Here is a 19,195-nt window from a genome sequence, read left to right as displayed (position 1 = left end):
ATATGCCATTTGTTGAAACAGCGCCGGCTTTTAAAAATGGCTTATTGAACCTGGATGAGTGAACTCAATTTCAGTTTTTAAATTATATCCATTTCCATTTTCTCCTCCTTTCTAGAATGCCTGCCATGTGCCCGGGACTATCAGTTAGTGGAAGTGATTTCTATAAGAGACTTCAGATTCATCAAGTTGAAAATGTGGAATTTGAAATGAACAATTCTCTCAATTTCTTGATAAGCAAACAGGAGTTCATAACTAGTTGTTGTTGGATGCCATCAGGTCAGAACTGACCCCTAGCTGGCCACCCGAGGGGTATCAGAAACAGTAATCGCACAGGAGGAGATAGCCCATCCTTTTCCTACAGCAGTTGATTGATTTGAACCATGTTCCTTTGGGATTATAGCGCAGATTCTTACCACTAGGCCACCAGAGCTCCAGTAACTAGTAACAGGACCCCTTCTGGAAAACTGAAGCCTTGGTGAGCGCTGTCCACTGTGCTGGTCCTGGTTGAGGCATTGTTGCCTCACATATCCGTCATCCACTCTTTTCCCAGTGACTTGGCACCCACCAGATGAGTAATGTATTCTGAAAACGCAATTTACGTTATGCCATATGGAACAAGACAAGGTGGAAATAAATGAGTAAACATAAATAAGCCACTTAGTGGTGTCTTGTGTTTTCCTCTTCCCCTCCTTCTGTGTGGGAATGCTTTTCTGTGATCGCATTGACAGGGCCAGCAGGTCCCGGGGGTCTCATCAAGCTCGGTTTTGTCATTAGCTCTGGGCTCTCTGTTCTGCACCCACCCTCGTCTGGGCCCTGCTCGCCGCTCCATAACGTTAGAAGGGTAGATGAGCTGAGACCTCCCTTGATGCATTCGCAGCAGAGCTCACACAGCGTGGCTGGAGAGCAAGGCCCCAAATCGCCCCAACTCCTGACGCCTTGTTGACCTTGGAGCTCCTGACACAGCTGGGCTCTGTCCCTGCACCGTATGTTGCCACTTGAACTTCCTGGAGGCAGTGGGGAGAGCCAGCTCAGCGTGCAGTCTTCAGATCTCCTCTTGGGACCCCATTCTTACCCTGCTGCTTAAACCCTTCCTGGATGCATCCGTTTACGCTTCCTGGACCTTCCACCAAGTGAAAACAGTTGACATTGTTTTCCACTTATGTTGTTGCTGTGTTGCCACAGAGTCACTTCTTACTAATGGTGACCCCACGTATGCAGATTAGAGCTGTGTTCCGTAAGGTTTTCAAGGCTGGGGCCTTTGGGAGGCAGATGCAGGGGTCCTGTTTCTGAGATGCCTCCGAGTGGTTATGAACCATCAGCTTTCTTGTTAGCGGTCTGGTGCTTAATCATTCGTACCACCCAGGAAGCCCTTTAAATTTATATATGCCTTTTGTGGGTTGTTGTTTTTGTTTTGTTTTTAAAATAATGTTTCAGCTGTAACGTGGCATCTCAGTGATGGGGGAACCAGGAGGGGACTGCATACTGACCGCATTGCCTCGGACTTGTGGCCTTGGCTAACGTCAGTCTTCTGGTGAAAGGAATGCCATTTATTCCTCCCCCTGCTCATTCTCCCTTCTGCTTTCATCCTTTAAGGGGTTACGTTGTGCCCACGTCCTGCTTGGTCACCAGGTTCACTGTGGACTTCCCAAGTTCCCTCCTTGACTCCCTTCCATCCACTAGGAGACCAGGTTCCCAGTCTGCCCAGCTCTTCCCAGCAATCTTCTCTGCCAAACGGCTTGGTTCTGCCTGTTTCTCATTCTTTAAATCAAAGGGACCCAAACCCACAGCTGTTGAGTCATCTTGACTCATCTTCGTCCCCGGTGGATCTCCACGACTGGACATTTTATGATCTTCCTTCCACAGAGAGGAGCTGGACGCTCGCTGCCATTGGCCTGTAATACAGGGCACTGTGGGGGCTCCATATCTTTAGAGACGGGACTCCTTGTCATGCTTCTTTCATTTCTTCCCTGTAACGTATTATTTATTAAGTACTGATGAACATTTAACCTATCATTCTGTTTTTCCTAACTCAGCTCTCTAATGCCTTATTCCTTTTTTCCAAAATTGCCACACTTCGTCCTTGGCATGGCTGCGTCCGGAAGGCCTACCTTCTGCTCTGCAGTCCTTTTGCTGTGCTCTCTGCGTTTCCTGCTCAAGGAAGAAAATCTCCTTCCGACTCGCACGTGCTTCTTCTCATGGTCTTGGCACCCTCTGTGGACATTCTGTAACTCGGGCACCTTGAGCTGGAAACGCAGATTATTCCACTTCTGGACCATCTCAGCTGAGTGTCACTGAGCATCTTCTGACCAGAGTCCCTTCAAAGATGCTGCTTCACTGGTCCAACAGAAACACCATGCCGGGAGGCCACGGAGGGATTAGGGACATAGAGACCAGTGCGCCATGTAGGGGTGAGAAGGTGACTGCTCCCGGCCACAGGAATGCTGTGTTTGTTTCCTGATAATCCCGTCCCGTATCCTCGTGTCTTGAAGTTGTTTTCCAAAATCACCCACAGCCAGACTCAGTTGAAAGCAGTACTTGCCATTATCCTAGTGTCCCGGAAACCTCTGCCCCCAAGGTTGCTGTGAGCCCTGAATTCCCCTTTCCTCATTACCATACCTGTTAGTATAACTCGGGAGAGCGCTGGTGGCTTAGTGGTAAGGAACCGTGCTGCCAGCACAAAGGTTCGCGGTGTGGACCCCAGCTGCCCCTCAGGAGGATGGGCAGTCTCTTCCCGTGCAGTTAACGCCCCTGAAAACTGCTGGGTGCTGAGCTGTGGGCTGATTCTGACTGGACAGTAGGACAATTACTCTGTCCAGCTTTCTTGAGTGAGGTGTGGTCTGTGTAGGGCCCTCTACATCTCCCCTACTTGCTATCTGAATGAACTCCTCACTTGCGTGGTGAATCTGGCCTCTTGCTTGGTTATTCTCACTAACTTAAAAGAAAAATGTGGTTCAGCAATAGTCACAGCCCCAATGTTAATTTATCTCCCTGGACAATTGTGCTTAAATTTGTTATATCATAATATAACAATAGTATCATAACTCAGTACAAAGTATCGTGTATAGTGTCATGACTGGGTTCATTGGAAAAATTCTCAGAAAACTTCTGCTGGCATTTGACACACTTTTGTTATAGAACAGCCAGTTAGAACCTACTCATAGTTGACTTGAGTCCGAATTGACTCATAGCTGACGCTCCAGAGAGTTTTCAGAGGCTGTAAATCACACCGGAGGAGATTGCCCATCTTACTCCCAGGGAGCCGCTAGAGGATTCTAACCACATATCTTTAGGTTCGCAGCTCACCTCTTTACCTCTAAGTCACCAGAGCTCTCTACTTGACATACTAGACACGCACACATGTTTTCATATATGTGCGATGCCAGGTCATTTTCTCACCTCTGACCTAGGGACTAGACCTCTGCCAGGTTTAACTGCTGCGAATGGCCTGACCCCTGCACGTCCCTCCGCTCTACCTTCTGATACTTGTCTGCTGGGTGTAGAGAGGACAGACGGGTCTTGTGGCCCTTTCAGTGGGGCTGTCTTCTGCTTTGCTTGTTTGGAAGAAACACACTTGAGCAGATGGCATCACGTGGGCTCAGTGTTCATAGATGGCAGAGGAAGACAGTGATGCTCTGTGAGAGACGGCGAGCAAGCACATCCCGTTTCTATGGCTCTTCCCGTTTCAGTCTCATTAAAAGTGTTAATCTGGATCTCAGTGCTATGTCCAAGCACAAGGTTATTAAATGCTCTTTATGGATCATTTGTTTAATGTGACCAAACTAAAAATTAAGAAGCACATTACTCAGTGTTCATAAAAATGAATGTTTTAAATAGACAAATTCATTCCTGTATTTGCGTCTTGCTTTAATGTAGAACTGTAATGGGGTTATAGATGGATATTCGGCTTGGACATTTATAAGCTGATGATGCCTGTTGAATACCTTTTATAAAGATTAATATTTTTTACTCTGTGCCCATTACCAGAGCATTAATCATCGTGGCTTGGCCCATGCAACCTGGGATGAACAGACGTTGAATTATTGCCATTTGTAATCATTGTGGATGACAAGTGGAGGAGGGGAAGGGAAGGTGGCCTGTGGTCCCAGCCTCTGTCCTGGCTTCCAGGGGTGGGCTGCCGGCAGCCACTCTGTGTCTGGCTGAGAATACTAAGACTGTTTGCTCCCTGAAGAGGCCGTGCCTGTGCCTCAGGTCTGTCAACATAGGTGTTGACATGTTCTTGAATCACATTCAAGTGACAGGATGTCTGATAAAAGAGAGCTTTGGTGTTTGATGTGCCGAGAGGTTGAACAGTATCAGGCTACTAACATGAGAAACCGCACACGAGGGCTTTGCACGCCCTGCCCTGTGCTGGTGAAGCAAGCCACATATATCGTTAAGCAGGAGTGGCATCCACTTCCTACACCACATGCCTCTGGAAACGCTATGAACTTTGAGAAACAATGATAGTTATAGAAAGGCTTCAGGTCTTTTGTTCATGGTGTCTGTGAGTCACGCTTGACTCGATGGCACAGTCAACAACCAGAAGGTCGGTGGTTTGAACCCATCTGATAATCCTGGGGAGAAAGATGACATCTGGAGAATGCCACCTCAGAAACCCTGGGAGGCAGCTCCCTCACTCACACGGCTCACTGTCGGTCAGAATCGATGGGATAGCACACAGCAACAAGTAGCCACACAAAATAACAAAGAGGGGAAACTCGTCATAATGGGTTTTGGCAACGGAACCCCTGTAACATACTTTGAGAAAGGGCTAGTCTTTGGAAAAAGACATGCTGGTGGAAAGGAGGAAGAGAAGAAAACCCTCAACGAGATGGATTAGCGTGACATCTGTAAGAGTGGGCACGTGGCCAAGGGGACCAGTCCTTGGAGAAGAACATCAAGCCTGGAAGGGGGGAGGGACAGCGCAGGAAAGGAAGACCCTGGATGAGATGGATCGACACAGTAACTGGGGTAAAAGGGCAGGTTTGTCGGAGACAATGAGACTGTCTCAGGACAGGGCAGGGTTCCGAGCTGTTGTGCATAAGGTACTTCACGGTGCATAACAACAACACTGTAAAAAGGATGGGACAAGAGAAGGCAAGGTTTTGATTTATTTTCATAGAGTCACTTTGAGTTGTAATTGACTCAGTAGCATCTAAAAACACCAACAACTGCAATACCTAAAATATTACTGTTTTAATGTGTATTCACTATGAATACTATGGATGTGATATTTTAAGGGTTTTTTTTTCACCTTATAGCTTTGAAATTTGGACTTCACCACATCTTAATTTGAATGCTGGATATTCATCAGAGATTCTTTGTATCTTTGATATTTAAAACTATTTGCAAATGGGGAGCTCTGGTGGCCTAGTGGCAAAAAACTGCACTATAATCCTAGAAGTATACAGTTCGAATCCACCAAATGCTCTGCTGGAGAAGGAGGGACAATCTACTCCTGTACCAGTCAGATCTGATTTGATGGTACACACACACAAAAATAATAAAATAAAAATAAAAAATTAAAAAACACACACAAACGATTTGCAAATGAGAAAGTAGACTCATACACCCAATTGTTTCAAGCAGTTGTTTTGATTGATTTGAGTATTACTTTTTTGTTTAAATTAATTAAAATGAAATAAAATGAAGAATTCTGTGCCCTACTGTGATTTACCCTATTTGCTGCTTTTAGAGGCCACTAGCATAGCTCTGATACAGGCCATGGTCTTTGTGATCACTTGGTATGCATCAGAGAGTTGGACAATGACTAGGGAGGATAGAAGGAGAATTGATGCCTTTGAGCTGTGGTGTTGGAGAAGAGTATTGAGGGAACCACGGACTGCTAAGGAAACAAACAGATTCATTCTGGAAAGGGTCAAACCAGGCTGCCCCTTGGAGGCAAGGATTCTGGTGCTCCGTCTAACATACTTTGGACATGTTGTAAGGAAGAATCGGTCCTTGGAGAGGGACATCATGCTTGGGAGGGTGGAGGAACAGCGCAGGAGGGGAAGGCCCCCTATGAGGTGGATTGATCCAGTGACTGGGGTAATTGGAATGGGTGTATCAGAGACAGTGCAGTTGGCACAGGACAGAGCAGGGTTTAGGGCTGTTGTACATAGGGTCGCTATGAGTCGCAAGCGACTCGATGGCACATAACAACAACAACAACAACAACGCCTCAGAAGAAAGGCCTGGTAATCAATCACCTTCCCAAGAATCAGCATTGAGAACTCCATGACATCCATGGGATCATCATGTGTTAGTGGTCTTAGAACACTTTTATTTGAAATAATATCTTTGAATGATACCGTTATTATTTCTGTTGTTTCATTTACAACTACTGTTGGTTGAAATACTATTAAAAACACATACCCTGTAATTATCACAATTAACCAGAGATGTAAACAACAACAGACATATCTGCATTTTGTAGGTAAATAAACCAGGCTTAGAGACTTAAGAAGCATGTCCAAGATTCAGAGGGAAGACTGACCAGGGTTGTTGTTGTACCATTGAGTTGGAACTGATCCACAGCTGACTGACCCTCAGGCAGGTTTTCAGAGACAGGAGAGGCTGAGAGGAGAGTGCACGAGAGGAGAGGCCTAGAGCAGCTGGTGGATTTCAATTGGTTGCCTTTGGGTTGGGAGTGAAATTCTTACCATTAAACAACCACAGCTTTCTTAACATATAATAGATGCTCAAGAAATTATATTAACAAACAAAACGTTTTGTTTAAAAATTACAAAATTCAAAGGGAAGAGTGGGCAAGTTGTTTTATCTTATCTCCTTACCTGTATGAGTAAACTGAGATGCTTAATGAGATTAAAAACTTTTCCTAAAAGTTTTGTAGTGACATAGACTCTTAGGCATATGGTCAGGTTTTTGTTTTAGCACTTTCAACCTGATAAATCCCAGAGGATTAGCTGTAGACTGTTGTTTTGTTAGCTGTTAGCCAGTTGGTGCAGACACATGGTGAAGTGTTTACAAAGGACGAACCTGCCCCGTCCTGTGCTGAAGGCTGTTCCTGAACCACTTCAGTTCGTCGTGGTGCATAGCTTCCTCTTTTGCCGACCCTCTCCTTTATCAAGGATGATGTCCTTCTCCTGGACTGGTCTCTCCTTAGAACAGATCCAAAGCGTTTAAATGCGATCTCACCATCTTCGTTCTGAGGAATAATCTATGATTCTTCAAAATTTGTTTTTCTGGAGTCCATGGCGTATTCAGTATATTCAGTGTCCTTCACTGCCACCATATTTCTAATGCATCCTTTTTTCTTGGGCTGGGAAGTTTGCAAACTCTCCATTGGACATTGAATTTGGTTCAGATTCACAGATCAAGAGTTATGAGGGAAGTATAGTTTACGGACATCGGAAAGGGCTTGGGGATGCTTGTGAAATCAGCGTGTCCAGCATGTGGACAACGTTTGGCTGGGTTTTGAGGCTGGAATCACTGTGCACAAGGTCATTAACTTTTCTCTTGAGATGGCTTGTCCACCACGTGGTTCTTTGAGCATCTGTGCACTTTTTTCTACCCACATGACATCTGGGCTTTTGGAGCCAAGTAAAGGCACTAAATGGGCATCAAGGGCTGTGGCTTTGGGAGAAGCACTCTCCATGGAGCCTCTGTTCCCCCATCAGCATCACAAGAAGCACTGGGTGAGTAGATAGTGGAACCAGGAGGCCGCCTCTGTCCTAGCCAGGCAGTGCCATCTTGCTTTGCCATCACTTCCTTCCTGATTATCTGCTGAGGCTGGCCTGGCTCCTGCCCAGAAGACGTGCAGACATCTGAGATTCTCATGGTCTACACCTGCCCAAGTACTGATGACTGCAGTTTTGAAATCAACAAGTAAATTCATATATTCATGTACTCACTGGACCAAACACCTTCTGGAAAAATGGAGCTCCTATCAGTGCTTTCCAGTGGCATAGATAAAAATGGGATTTGTAAAAGCCCTAGCCATTGGACGATAGCGGAGGCAGGGCTGTGCTGTGTGAGGCTTAGTCACTCTGCTGTCACATCCCCCGGATCCATTACCCAGCAGTCCTTGAGGCACCCTTCAGAGTACATACAGTAGCCTTTCCAAGGCTGCTTTGCTCATTTTATTTAAAAAAAAAATTGTAAGAAACTTTAATGCAAAACAAGTTGTTATGTATCATTAACATTATAAATTCTAAAATGTAAAACCCTAAAACCCCACTAAGTACATTTAATGTTCTACGCACCAGTCTCTTGCCCTACATTTTAAAGGAAGCAGTCACAGCTGAGCTAGGATCCAGCGGATGTAATCGGTGGATAATGCTCTTAGTGGATGGATAGTCTATGTTGAAAGCTGGTGGTGCAGGAGTTGAATCCAATCTCCCAGTTGGAACAATTAGTGATTGCATTTCATCTTTAATCTTACTTGTAACTGTTTCCATATTTCCCTTTAATCTCTGGAACATGCTTTATATGTTGCTATCTGTAAAAAAAATCCAAGCCTGGATGTTCTTGGTTCTACATGCTTCCTGTCACAGCCCTGCTTGCAGGGTGTGGCCTGTGCGCCTGTCTCCCTGCCTTTATCCCCTCTCTGTCCTTTTAGAGGTCTCTAGGCCCTTTTCATTGCTACACCCCAAGGTCTTGCCACCGTTTCTGGATGCTGTGACCCATCTGTCCTCTCTTGGTTTGAGTGTCCTTCACCTCCGCCTCTCCCTTTATGTGCCCTCACCCTCCTCATCTTTTATACCGCTCTTGTTCTGATACTTAAATCCTTGTTTTACTAGGATTCTCCTTCTCACTCTACATCCTCCCGTAGATAAACTCATCCACACAGTTGGCTTTCGTTTTGTTCACACCTGGTGTCTGCAAGCGAGGTCGAGAACCTTGTTTCCTTTTACCTGCTGGGCAAGGTCACTGGGTGTCCAACACGCAACTCAAAACCAACTTGTTCAAAGCACAATCCTACTTCTCCAGAAAACATACTTCATGTGTGCCAGCCTGGTCCTCAGGCACTCAGACCAGAGCCGGGGAATGTCTATAAGTCTCCTGTTTTTCTTGCCCCAGTTACTCCCCAAGTGTCATGGTCTTCTCATCATGGCCTCTTCTTTCCAACCCCCCGCTGTGCTCCCAGACCACTTGGACTTGGACTTCTTAGTCCAGAGACTTGGACTTCTGCAGTAGGTTAACTGTCTGCTCTGTGCTTTCTCTCTTGCGCTTTCCGTCCACACCATCTCAGAACATCTCTGTAGTATCTTAACCTCTTTGTTTCTCTGCTTTCCAGTGTCCGTCTTCCCACTGCCTTTCACCTCTCCCAGTTCTCCGCGGGGTGGAAGTGAAATGCCTGCCCCACCCCTGTTCTGCCCTTTCCTCTCCCGACCTTGTGATGGTGTCATTCTGAGATGTGCACCTCTCTGAACTTGTCCCCAGGTCTCCTGTTTCCTTTGCCTGCACCACCACCTGGCCATGTCCTCCCCACGGGTCAGACCCTCTTCCTCCTCCTCCTGCTGGCCCTCATAGACTGCCTCTCAGGAAACCTCTTTTGATTCACCTTTAAGGAGCTGTTTCCTCACCATGCCCCAACCCGCATGCCTGTCCGTGTATCTGGTCAGGAGCCAGGGAGAGGCTGTAACTCTTCCCTGTCTCTGCATCGTGTCATCCTAGCAAGAAGTAACCCTTACTGAGAGCAGTATGTCCCGAGGGTACTACAGCACAATGTTATAATGGGTAACGTCAATGAATAGAAATGATTTTCCATAAACCTGATATGGAAAAGACCTACTCAGAGTCTCCGCTGGGATTCCTCCTTGTTGGAAGCCCTGGGTGTTCCTTGGCTTCATGGGTTGTCGTCTTCTGTGTGTGTTCTGAACTTCTCTGTCAGAAGTGATAAAGTTTAGGTTCCACCTTTCACTCCTCTGAGATCAGCACAGTGCTTGATTACATTAGCTTGTGTTATGAAGGAAAATACATGACATTGTGGAAAGGAACCTGTTCCACCTCAAGTCAAACGACTTCCCCACTTTCACTTGCCCTACGACATCTAATCTAACGCTTGGCCCGGCGATGTGGAACAGCCCAGCAGGTCTGACCTCCCTCACGCTGAGCTTGTGCCCTGATCCAGGTGTGTGTCTCATGGTCAGCCACGTAGGATGGCCTTGAACCTCACAGCTGGTGTGGGTATGTCGTGACCATGTTGAAGACGAGGAAACTGAGGCATGAGGGTGGAGAGAGTGGTCCAAGGGCATGCTGCTGGTGAGACATCTGGGTGTGAACTCACAGAACCACACGGCAGAGCGCAGGTGTGAGCCCAGCAGAGTTCTTCACGAGTGGACAGAGAGGATTTCGATTACTCAGCTGGCTGTGCGGCCTTGGGAAGGCCTTGGCATATGGACTTGAGGAAGGAACTGTGCTTTGCTCTTGCTTTGGGCTAGATACGAAAAGTTGCAATTCAAATAATGTTTACTATGAGAAATATTTCTACAAAAATTGCAATCTGCTGGTAGCACAGTGGTAATGTTCTGGTCTGCCAATCCAGAGGTTGACAGATCAAACCCACTCTGCACTCCATGGGAGAAAGAACTAGCATTCTGCTTCCATAAAGATTTGGAAACACTTTGGGCTATTTTACTCTGTCCTATACCCTGATCTGTGCATTTGCTGTACAGAGGAAATTCGTGGTTGCTGTGAAGCTGAACACTGTGACACTGATGTGTCCAATGCCATAATGATTCCCCATGGTGGACAGTGTTTGGTGGAGCTCCCCAATTAAAACAAGCTTGGAAGCAGGAGTGGCATCCACTTCTGAAATAGCTTGCCTCCAGAAACCCTATGAACCTGGAGAAAGGATGAAAGTTATACAAGTGTCCAGGTCTTTCGTTCATAGGGTCACTTTGAGTCACCTACGACTTAATGGCACTTAACAACAACATAGGGTCACTATGAGTCAGAACAGATTTGCGAAACAGCAGCACTTTCACGGTTCTGTACAAGTAGTTAAACATCAACACCCGTGGCTGTGTTTGGACACACTCTGCGCCCCATTTTATGAGTGTGTTTGTGAAGAGTTCCTGAGTATGTTTGTGGAGGCACAATACCTGTGTGCATGCTTGGGTCATGTCTGTGTAGACAATGATTTCCCTCCACTGGGCAAGTCACCTGACAGGGCCAACCATGGTGCCCGGATCACACGCCTGGGTCTGTAGAGGCGGCGGACTAGCCCGGGACACGTGATTGTAGTCACCCCAAGTTGGGTCTTGGTGGGCGGCAAGTTGACCTTCAGTCCTTGTCCCCCCAGACTGCAGAGAGATACTGCTCCCCGTGATGGCCGATCAGCTCAAGTCCCACCTGGAGAGGCAGGAAGACCTGGAGGCCTGCTGCCAGCTTCTCAGTAACATCCTGGAGGTGCTGTACCGGAAGGACGTGGTGAGTGACCTGCTGCCCCTCACACCCACCGCGGCTGGCGGGACGGTTGGACTTTACTCATTTAGGAGGAAACTTCCCTCAGTTCAAGGCGTAGCTCTGCTCTTCCTCTCTTTGGAGTTGCATTCATAAATTCTTTAAGATGCAGACACACCTGATTATTATATGACAGTGTTGATTCTCCTGCATGGAAAATGTCCTCGTTAGAAGGTGATTTCTGTGTCCTCTGAGCCCGGCGGCTCTCAAGACCTCGATTTTAATCCTTGAGTTCAGACAAAGGCTTTGATAGAAAAAGTTGACTATGAGAAAGGAGGCTCATTACCTAGGTTCTTTCATTCAGACCTTATTTTTATTCACATCCAGTACGCACGTATTTTTTAACTAATCAGTGGTGCTTCTGGCACTTTTCCTGAGCGGCCCTCGCCTTGCTCCTGGGGACCTGTCCTGCAGGCAAACCCTCTCAGAGCTGTTTGAGGGAGTCCTCCTGGACTTGCCCTTCATATTTACTGCATTTCTAAAAGGCAACTTATACCACTGTTTATAATAATAAGTATGGCCATATCCCTTAACAGCCCCCTTACCATCCAGAGTGACCCTTATGCAACAGTGAGCTTGAACTTGAAGGCTCTGTTAAATGCACTTCCCCCCATGGCAGCTATACTGTGTTCAAGTGCTTCGAGGACCTGATTACCGTATACTGTGATGCTGATTCCCTCCGTGTCTCTCCAGGAGGTAGACCTCTCTCGACCTTGTAAAGGGGACCTGTTGGCACAGTCCACAGGGCGTTGCCCTTCTAATCAAAGGTGGCACCTTTTGGGGAGTTAGAATCCCCCAGCAGCTTGGAGACAGGAAGGTGTGCATTGGCCTCCTGTTTGACTTACCGCCTCCCATGAGTCAGTTCCAGTTCGATAGCCAAGAGTGAGCACATGGATGCCCTCCTTGTTCAAAGGTCAGTTGTATACTGGCGCAGAAGTGTGTACACACACAGACACGAATCACTCAGGGAATGCCAGCGCAGTGAAAACGGGGCCCATCCACGTCCCCCTGCCCTGTCACCAGCCCTGGACAGGCTGGGGGGGATTTTTAAGTCGACCCAGTGGGTTTCTGCTCTGTCCCACAGATCGCATGTCCATCGTGCTCAGTGTGGTCAACACACACTCCTGGACCGCCTCTCTCTCTCTCCTCTCCTCTCCTCACATCTTGATGGGCTTTCTTGACAAGATCTGATTACACTGGGTCCCCCGATAGTGCCCTTGCCTTTGAGATGGCTTTGAGAATTTTAACCCAAAGGCCAGCCTGCTTGGAGCCACTCTAGGTCTGCCTTGTTTCTTACTGGGTGAAGAGTTGGACGGCAAGAGGGCTTAGAAGCCCCACTTGTGCAACGGTTAAACGCTCCTCTGTTCGCCGAAATAGAGCAGCCTGGTGATGTGATGTGATTCTATGAGGCATAATATCCCACCCGCTTGCCCTTGAGTCCAGCTGACTCATCACAACCCTCTGTTGAGCTTCCGAGACGGTAAATCTTCGCGGGAGGAGATTGCCCACCTTTCATGCATGGAGAGGCTGATGGATTTGAACCATCAGCTTTATGATGAGCAGCCCTATGTGTAACACACAATGTCAACAAAGCTCTTTTTCTGTAGAGTGCAGCCTCGCAGACCCTACAGAGCCGTCTTGTTCTGCCTCCACGTGAGACAGAATCTAACAACGAAGAGGTCTTCTGGCCCATTCTCCTGGGGAGAGTGCGGCTTGTGCTGGCCTTGTGGACAGGGGTCAGGTGGTGCAGCTGGAGAAGAATTCCAACAAACCCATAGCACACAGAGTAAACGAGTAAATCTTAGCTGGCAGGGACCCCAGCGTCATTCTGAGTGGTTATTTGTCCACAAGGCGGTGGGGTTTGACGCACAGACCTGCCTGCGGTGGCCATCTGTCAAACTCCCCTTTTCAAATGGCCAAGTCCTCTGTAGAAAACTAATTGGTGCCTAATCAAGGATCATAAACATGCTGGTGTTCAAACAGATCTGCTTTTATTTTAAAAGTTTGTTTAAATTAAATGACTGATCTTTGAACATATTTCCATTAATGGGCTATAATTAATGACAAGCCTTGAGTATTACTTGCCAACGCCTTTCTATCTTTGACGAGTCTCATTTTTCATCTCGTTAAGGTTGTCATTGATTTCGTCTTTGCAGGGTAAGTGCACGGGGCGGCAGCAGTTGGGGCTTGCCTCCTCAGTGCTGGCTTTGGAGTCAGTTTTCATGGTCTGTCCTTCTCCAGGGGCCCACACAGAGGCATGTCCAGGTCATCATGGAGAAACTCCTCCGGACCGTGAACCGCACCGTCATCTCCATGGGACGGGATTCTGAGCTCATAGTAAGTGCCCCGTGACCTCGCTGTCCACGGGTAATCGTGACCAAGACAGTCTCTCTTCTGGAAATGCTATTCCATTTCAAGCCCTGTCTAGTGTGTTCCTAACCACCTTTCTCAAGAATAAGCTTTGCTTTTCTTTAAACAAAAAATACACCAAGCAGAAATGCATCTGTGTACGGTTTTGACATGTACGAAGCATTAATCTGCCTTTATTCTAGACCCAAATGCCAACGTATGACAGTTCCTGGCCCAGCATTTTTAGAGACTACAGCATTTTTTTGTCTCTACTTGTCTCCTTACATTTGGCAAATGCCATGAATATATTTTTCTATGTTTTTCTGCTCGTTTTTTCTACCTATTTACGTTTAAGATGCCATTAATAAAATTTTATGAGGAAGGGCCTTAAAAAATAATTGAGGTACTCTTACCTACCTATTTTATTGTCAGCGCTAATGTGTTGTAAGCTCTTCTCTTATCCGGTGTTTAGATTTGGGAAAGCAAGCACTTGTTAACTGTTTCTAAAGGATGTTTTAACTTAATGGAGCAGACGATCTACTTCATGCCGCGGAATGTACTGTATGGATTCTGTCCTCCGTATCCCATACACTTTGGTTTGATTTCTTAAGGAAATGATCCACAAGTAGCTGGGATTTAATGTCTTCATCTTCTTGCGTTACTGTTTAACTAGCCTCAGGTGGTGCCAGTCTTAAGCAATAATTTCCGTAAATGGTGAACAAAATCCTGGAGCGTGTTCACTGGCTAGCAGACCAGGCAGATTGATTCTCCTTGATGTGTGATTTCAGCTCCTCCGGCTTGTCTGCAGGGCGGGACAAGCGAGCAGGGACGCATCTCCTTCAGAGAGGATGGTGCACGAGGTGCAAGCGCTCGCTTTTGTTTTGGGGCTTGAGGTCCCAATAAAGGACAATGTGTTTGGTGGGTCAAAGGTGGCATGTCAGAGAAGTCAGCCAAAGTTAAGTTCCTGTCCAGCAAAAGAAGTTAGTTTATGTCTCCAAAGTTCAAGTGTATATTGTGTTTAGATTTTCTTTTTCAAAGTAGATTTCACTCGCTTAGATGTGGGCTGTATGTGCATAAATCAGGAAATGAAGCATTTCCTTGTAAATTTGCCTTCTTTGCAGTCGACATTCCCATTTATTCCAAACACGCCAGCTTGCCTGCCTCCTTCTGTTCTTCATCATAACTTATTTCTATAATCTAGAAGTTGTTTGGATGCCTGTGTGGTTGAGAATGCAAGTCCTGGGTAGCAGAACTTGGGGTCTCTATGAGCACCCATGAGGTCTGGCAGCCAGGCTCCCTGGGGCCATGAACCCTCTTCTCTCAGCGAATTGAAAAGTGCAGCAAATGAGATTAACTGGTGTGCGGCCTGACGTTCCAAGTTTGCATTTTTGTCCAGCACAGTGACCCTCTGAGAGATGGCAGATAGAGAGATGACTGAACTGTGAGATGGTCCTGGGTGGAGCCGGGGTAGAGGGGTGGTGGTGGGGTGGAGGATGGGTTTGAACCTCGGGGTGCTTTTTCTTGGGTCACAGTCAGCCAGCACTCACTGAAGGGAAGACCTTCGAGGAAGGCTTGTGTTTCAGATGGGCGTGATGGATTGTGAGAGCCTGTGGGATGTGCTTCTTTTCTGGTCAGAGAAGCCAGCGGGGAGGAGAGTGCTTGCTGAGCGGGGAGCTTCTGAGACCCTTCCCGGAATAGTTTCTCCTGGACACAGTCATAATAGTCGTGGCAGCAGCTCCCCGTGGAGCACTTAATTACGTGCTGGGAGTGTTTGCCAGCGTGGGAGCCTCATTCCATCCATGTGTGGACCCATGGTGGCCCCTGTCCGTGTGCATGGGGGTCCCTGTCTGTGTGCATGGTAGCCTCTGCCTGTGTGTGGGTCCGTGGTGGACTCTGTCCATGTGTGGGGTCTTTGGTGGCTCCTGTCCATGTGGGTTGTGCTCCCTGTTCCTTTGCGGGTCCATGGTGGCCCCTGTCCGTGTGCAGGTCCATGTTGACCTCTGTCCGTGTACGGGTCCTTGGTGGACTCTGTCCGTATGTCAGTCTGTGGTGAACATTATATGTGTGTGGGTCCATGGTGGACAGACAGAAGTCCTGTGTAGATGTTCTGAGAAGACCAAATGGCCATGGAGACCCACACGGGCTTGGCCAGTGGTGGGTTGTACGTTCTTGCAGGCAAGGGTCCAGGATATGACTGGCAGGTACAGAGAGAGGGCAGCAAGGATCCTACTACCCAGAGTCCTACATCCTCCCACACAGAAGCTTTTAGTTGGAAGGGGATTTAGGTCCTAAGCTGCCTCCCTCCGATTCTAGCATCTCTAATCTCTAAAAGGTCTGAAAGCTTCCTTTGAATTTCTTTGTAAAGCAGCTAGACTATCACAGGAGGAATCTCAAAAACACCCCGAACTTTTCTGAATAAGCTGTAATTATTTAACGAGCGATGACAGCATCAAGATGATTTTGAGAAAGGCCTTTACCATCTACAATGAGCGGTGCATAGAAGGTTGCCTCAGTTGCACCCCAAGTGTGGGTCCCCTTATGGTGTCAGCCCAGGATTGAAACACTTCCTGCTTGGTATGCTTAACCTCACTCTCGCGATTTGCGTCGGGTGTAGATTTATGCATTAACTTTTTAATGTCACCGTGGCTGCTCAGAGAATTGAGACGAGAGGAAGAGCAGAGGAACAGCCCACTGACAAGGTGGACAAACGCTTCATCAGGGCTTTCTAGAGAGGGAAAGAACAGCAAAGACGTGCCGGGACAGTTCAGGGAAGCTGTGGTTTTCTTCTCTAACCACAGAGATTTCTGTCGTCACGTGCTGCTAACTTCTGCAGCTGTCGTGGAAACTGTAGGATTGTGAATCGGCTCAAAACTTCTAAGTCCTCACAGAAAGTGGATTAAACAATGAAAGTGGCTTAAACGCACACTTCTGCTTAGCTGAGCTCCACATAATGGTTTGTCCTGTGATACTGTGAAATGCAGCGTTTGTTTCCTTTAGGAGAGATTCATTGGAATGACTGAGGTGGCCCGACAACTCCTCCTTGTCTGCTGATGGATGGGACAGAGAATGGGGACTGTCACGTGTAACTGGATGAGCTGTGATACACTCTCGTGTGCAGGCTTCTCTCTCACCTGCTCCTATGCCCTTTTAGAACAATTCCATTATGCAGTGGGTTGTATATCATCTTACTTCATTTTATATATTGCCCTATTATCTTTAAACTGGGCTATATGAATGCATCTCATGTAGGAGATAAAAATATAACATCATCCTAATATTAGACTTAAAAAACCCTCTCTTCCTTTTGGTGGTAGAAGACTGGCCAGCCACATGGACACCTAACACAGGAGGTCAGGTAGATACCTCCAGTAACTTTGCTACATGTTAAAAGGTCATTTTATTTGAGTGGCGCCTGATTCTGCAGAATAATTGAGTGAGACACTTGTGTGATGTGTGCAGTCAGAGTATGGCCCACCGTGAGGTGGTGTCCTGCCCTGTTGTGTGTGTGTTTGGAGGGTGACCAGGATGAGGTTTTGGTCTCCGATTGTGTGGGCAGGTCCCTGAGTGGCCACATGGTGAGTGGACAGGTCCTCGGGAAGATGTGTGTCTTTTCTGGAATGCGTGTGGAGTGGGCCGAATGAAAGATGGACTGAGTAACGCATCCTCCCTTCCCCCATGATCCTGCCTCAGGCGGCTGCTGCTGGTAAATGACCATCTCTACGTTCTGCTAATGGGCCCTTCAGAGATGTAATCGAGTGAGGAGGACTGGTTAAGATTTCCTCTGTGGCCTGGCTGCCTACGAGCAGACTGGAAATGACTGAATCACCACAGTGGCAGTCTGGGTACCCCTGGGAAGTGCTCCGAAGCAGCAGGGGGTGGGGGGCATGGGCGAGCACTCCTTGCAGCCCCTGGAGTTTTTCCACCCATGGGCTCTGTTGCCAGTGTCCTGTGTCCTCTCTGAGCAGTTGCTGTAGTGGCTTCAGATGGGGACTTGGGTCCGGGTTACGACAGCATCTTTGGTGGGATGCTGGTGTGAAAACCCTACCAGAGCGACTCCCAGGAACCTGACTGCTGCCTCTCATGGGAAATTGTGTAACTGGCCCATGATTCCTGTGATGGGGCTTGTTACCAAGACTCATAACCTGGTGTCCACGCCGTGCTGTGGCACGTGCCAGAGGAAGCATTTTGAGATCCAATGGAGTTTAGGTAAGAATGTGCTTCTCCTTTAAGGTATTTTTCCAAGTGTCATTTGCAGTAATAGATGAGAGTGTGTTACTTATAACATTGATTAGCAATGCACCAAATGGGCCTGCGTCTTCAGTTATGTTGCTTTATAATGAATCCACGGACAAGCATGTGCTGTCTGAAGACCCATCCCCAGGTGTGCCAGGGACAGCAGCAGCTGTGGCTCTCAGTGCACTTCCAGGTCATCTGGGGACAGCAGCTTTTTCTGCCTGCCTCCGTATCTATGGCCTGGCATGGGTTCTGTCTTGGTTGCTAGCCAAAGGAAAAACAGAACAGCTAAGTGTCCAGGCAGACCATGCTCTGTGATCCTGGTGATGTTGGGTGCCTTTGAGCTGATTAGGTCTCCCAGGTAACCTGTGAACAAGAGACCTGAACCGTGTGCTACCCTGCACCCTCCGCGAGTGCTGGCCTGCAGAGACCCCTGTTAGTCACTGTCACTCCATCTCATTGAGGGTCTGCCTCCCCATCTCTAACTCTGCACCTTTCCCAGCATGCTGCCTCTGGGCAAGGACTAGGCCCCCTTGACAATGTACGCAAGGATGTCAGAGGCAGTCTCCCCTCTAAGGTGCACTCTTCCTCCAAGATCACTCTGTCTGTTATTCTGCCGGCCCACGATATATTCAGTCCTCTCTGCCAGCACTGCAGTTCAGAGGCGCAGATTCTTCTTCTGTCATCCTTACTCATTGTCCACTTTCAAGTACACAGGAAGCGACTGGAAATACCATCATGTTGGTCAAGAAAATACTAATCTTTAAACTGACATCCTTGTTCTTTGGCACTAACGAGGTCTTCGGCAGAGTTTCCGGGTGACGCCGCCTCTGACCTCCTGACTGCTGCTCCCATACGTGCTGACTGACGGTGGCTCCAAGTGAGAGGAAATGATGCTTGTCTATCCCCCCAAAACTGCAAACAAACCTGAGTCCAAGACCGAGCCATTTCACAGGGAGCCAGCTGCTGTCTCAGGACCTCACCACCCCCAAGTGTATGGCGTGTCAGACGTGACTGAGAGGAACCACACAGAACACCGTGCCACTGAGCCCACCTGCATTCATGGCATCGTCAAGTGCGTCAGGGTTGGCTTCGTCCTGAGAATTTTCAAGGCCTGATCGATCGATCTATCATCTATCTATCTATCTATCTATCTATCTATCTATCTATCTATCTATTATCT

At 47.6% G+C, this 19,195-nt stretch overlaps 1 protein-coding gene across 1 annotated transcript in view; it reads left to right on the top strand.

The window, feature by feature from the left end:
- The window catches only part of DOCK1 (dedicator of cytokinesis 1), a 460,736-nt gene that overhangs the window by 136,996 nt on the left and 304,545 nt on the right, over positions 1-19,195 (top strand). Inside the window, exons 26-27 of the mRNA XM_006880128.1 lie at positions 11,270-11,397; positions 13,672-13,767. Coding sequence (XP_006880190.1) covers positions 11,270-11,397; positions 13,672-13,767 — 224 coding nt within the window. The remainder of the gene's footprint in view (positions 1-11,269; positions 11,398-13,671; positions 13,768-19,195) is intronic.

Source organism: Elephantulus edwardii, unplaced genomic scaffold (genome assembly GCF_000299155.1).
Source record: "Elephantulus edwardii isolate Elephantulus edwardi_28Jun2011 unplaced genomic scaffold, EleEdw1.0 scaffold00006, whole genome shotgun sequence".
NCBI lineage: Eukaryota > Metazoa > Chordata > Mammalia > Macroscelidea > Macroscelididae > Elephantulus > Elephantulus edwardii.
This window is presented reverse-complemented; position numbering and strand designations above follow the sequence as displayed.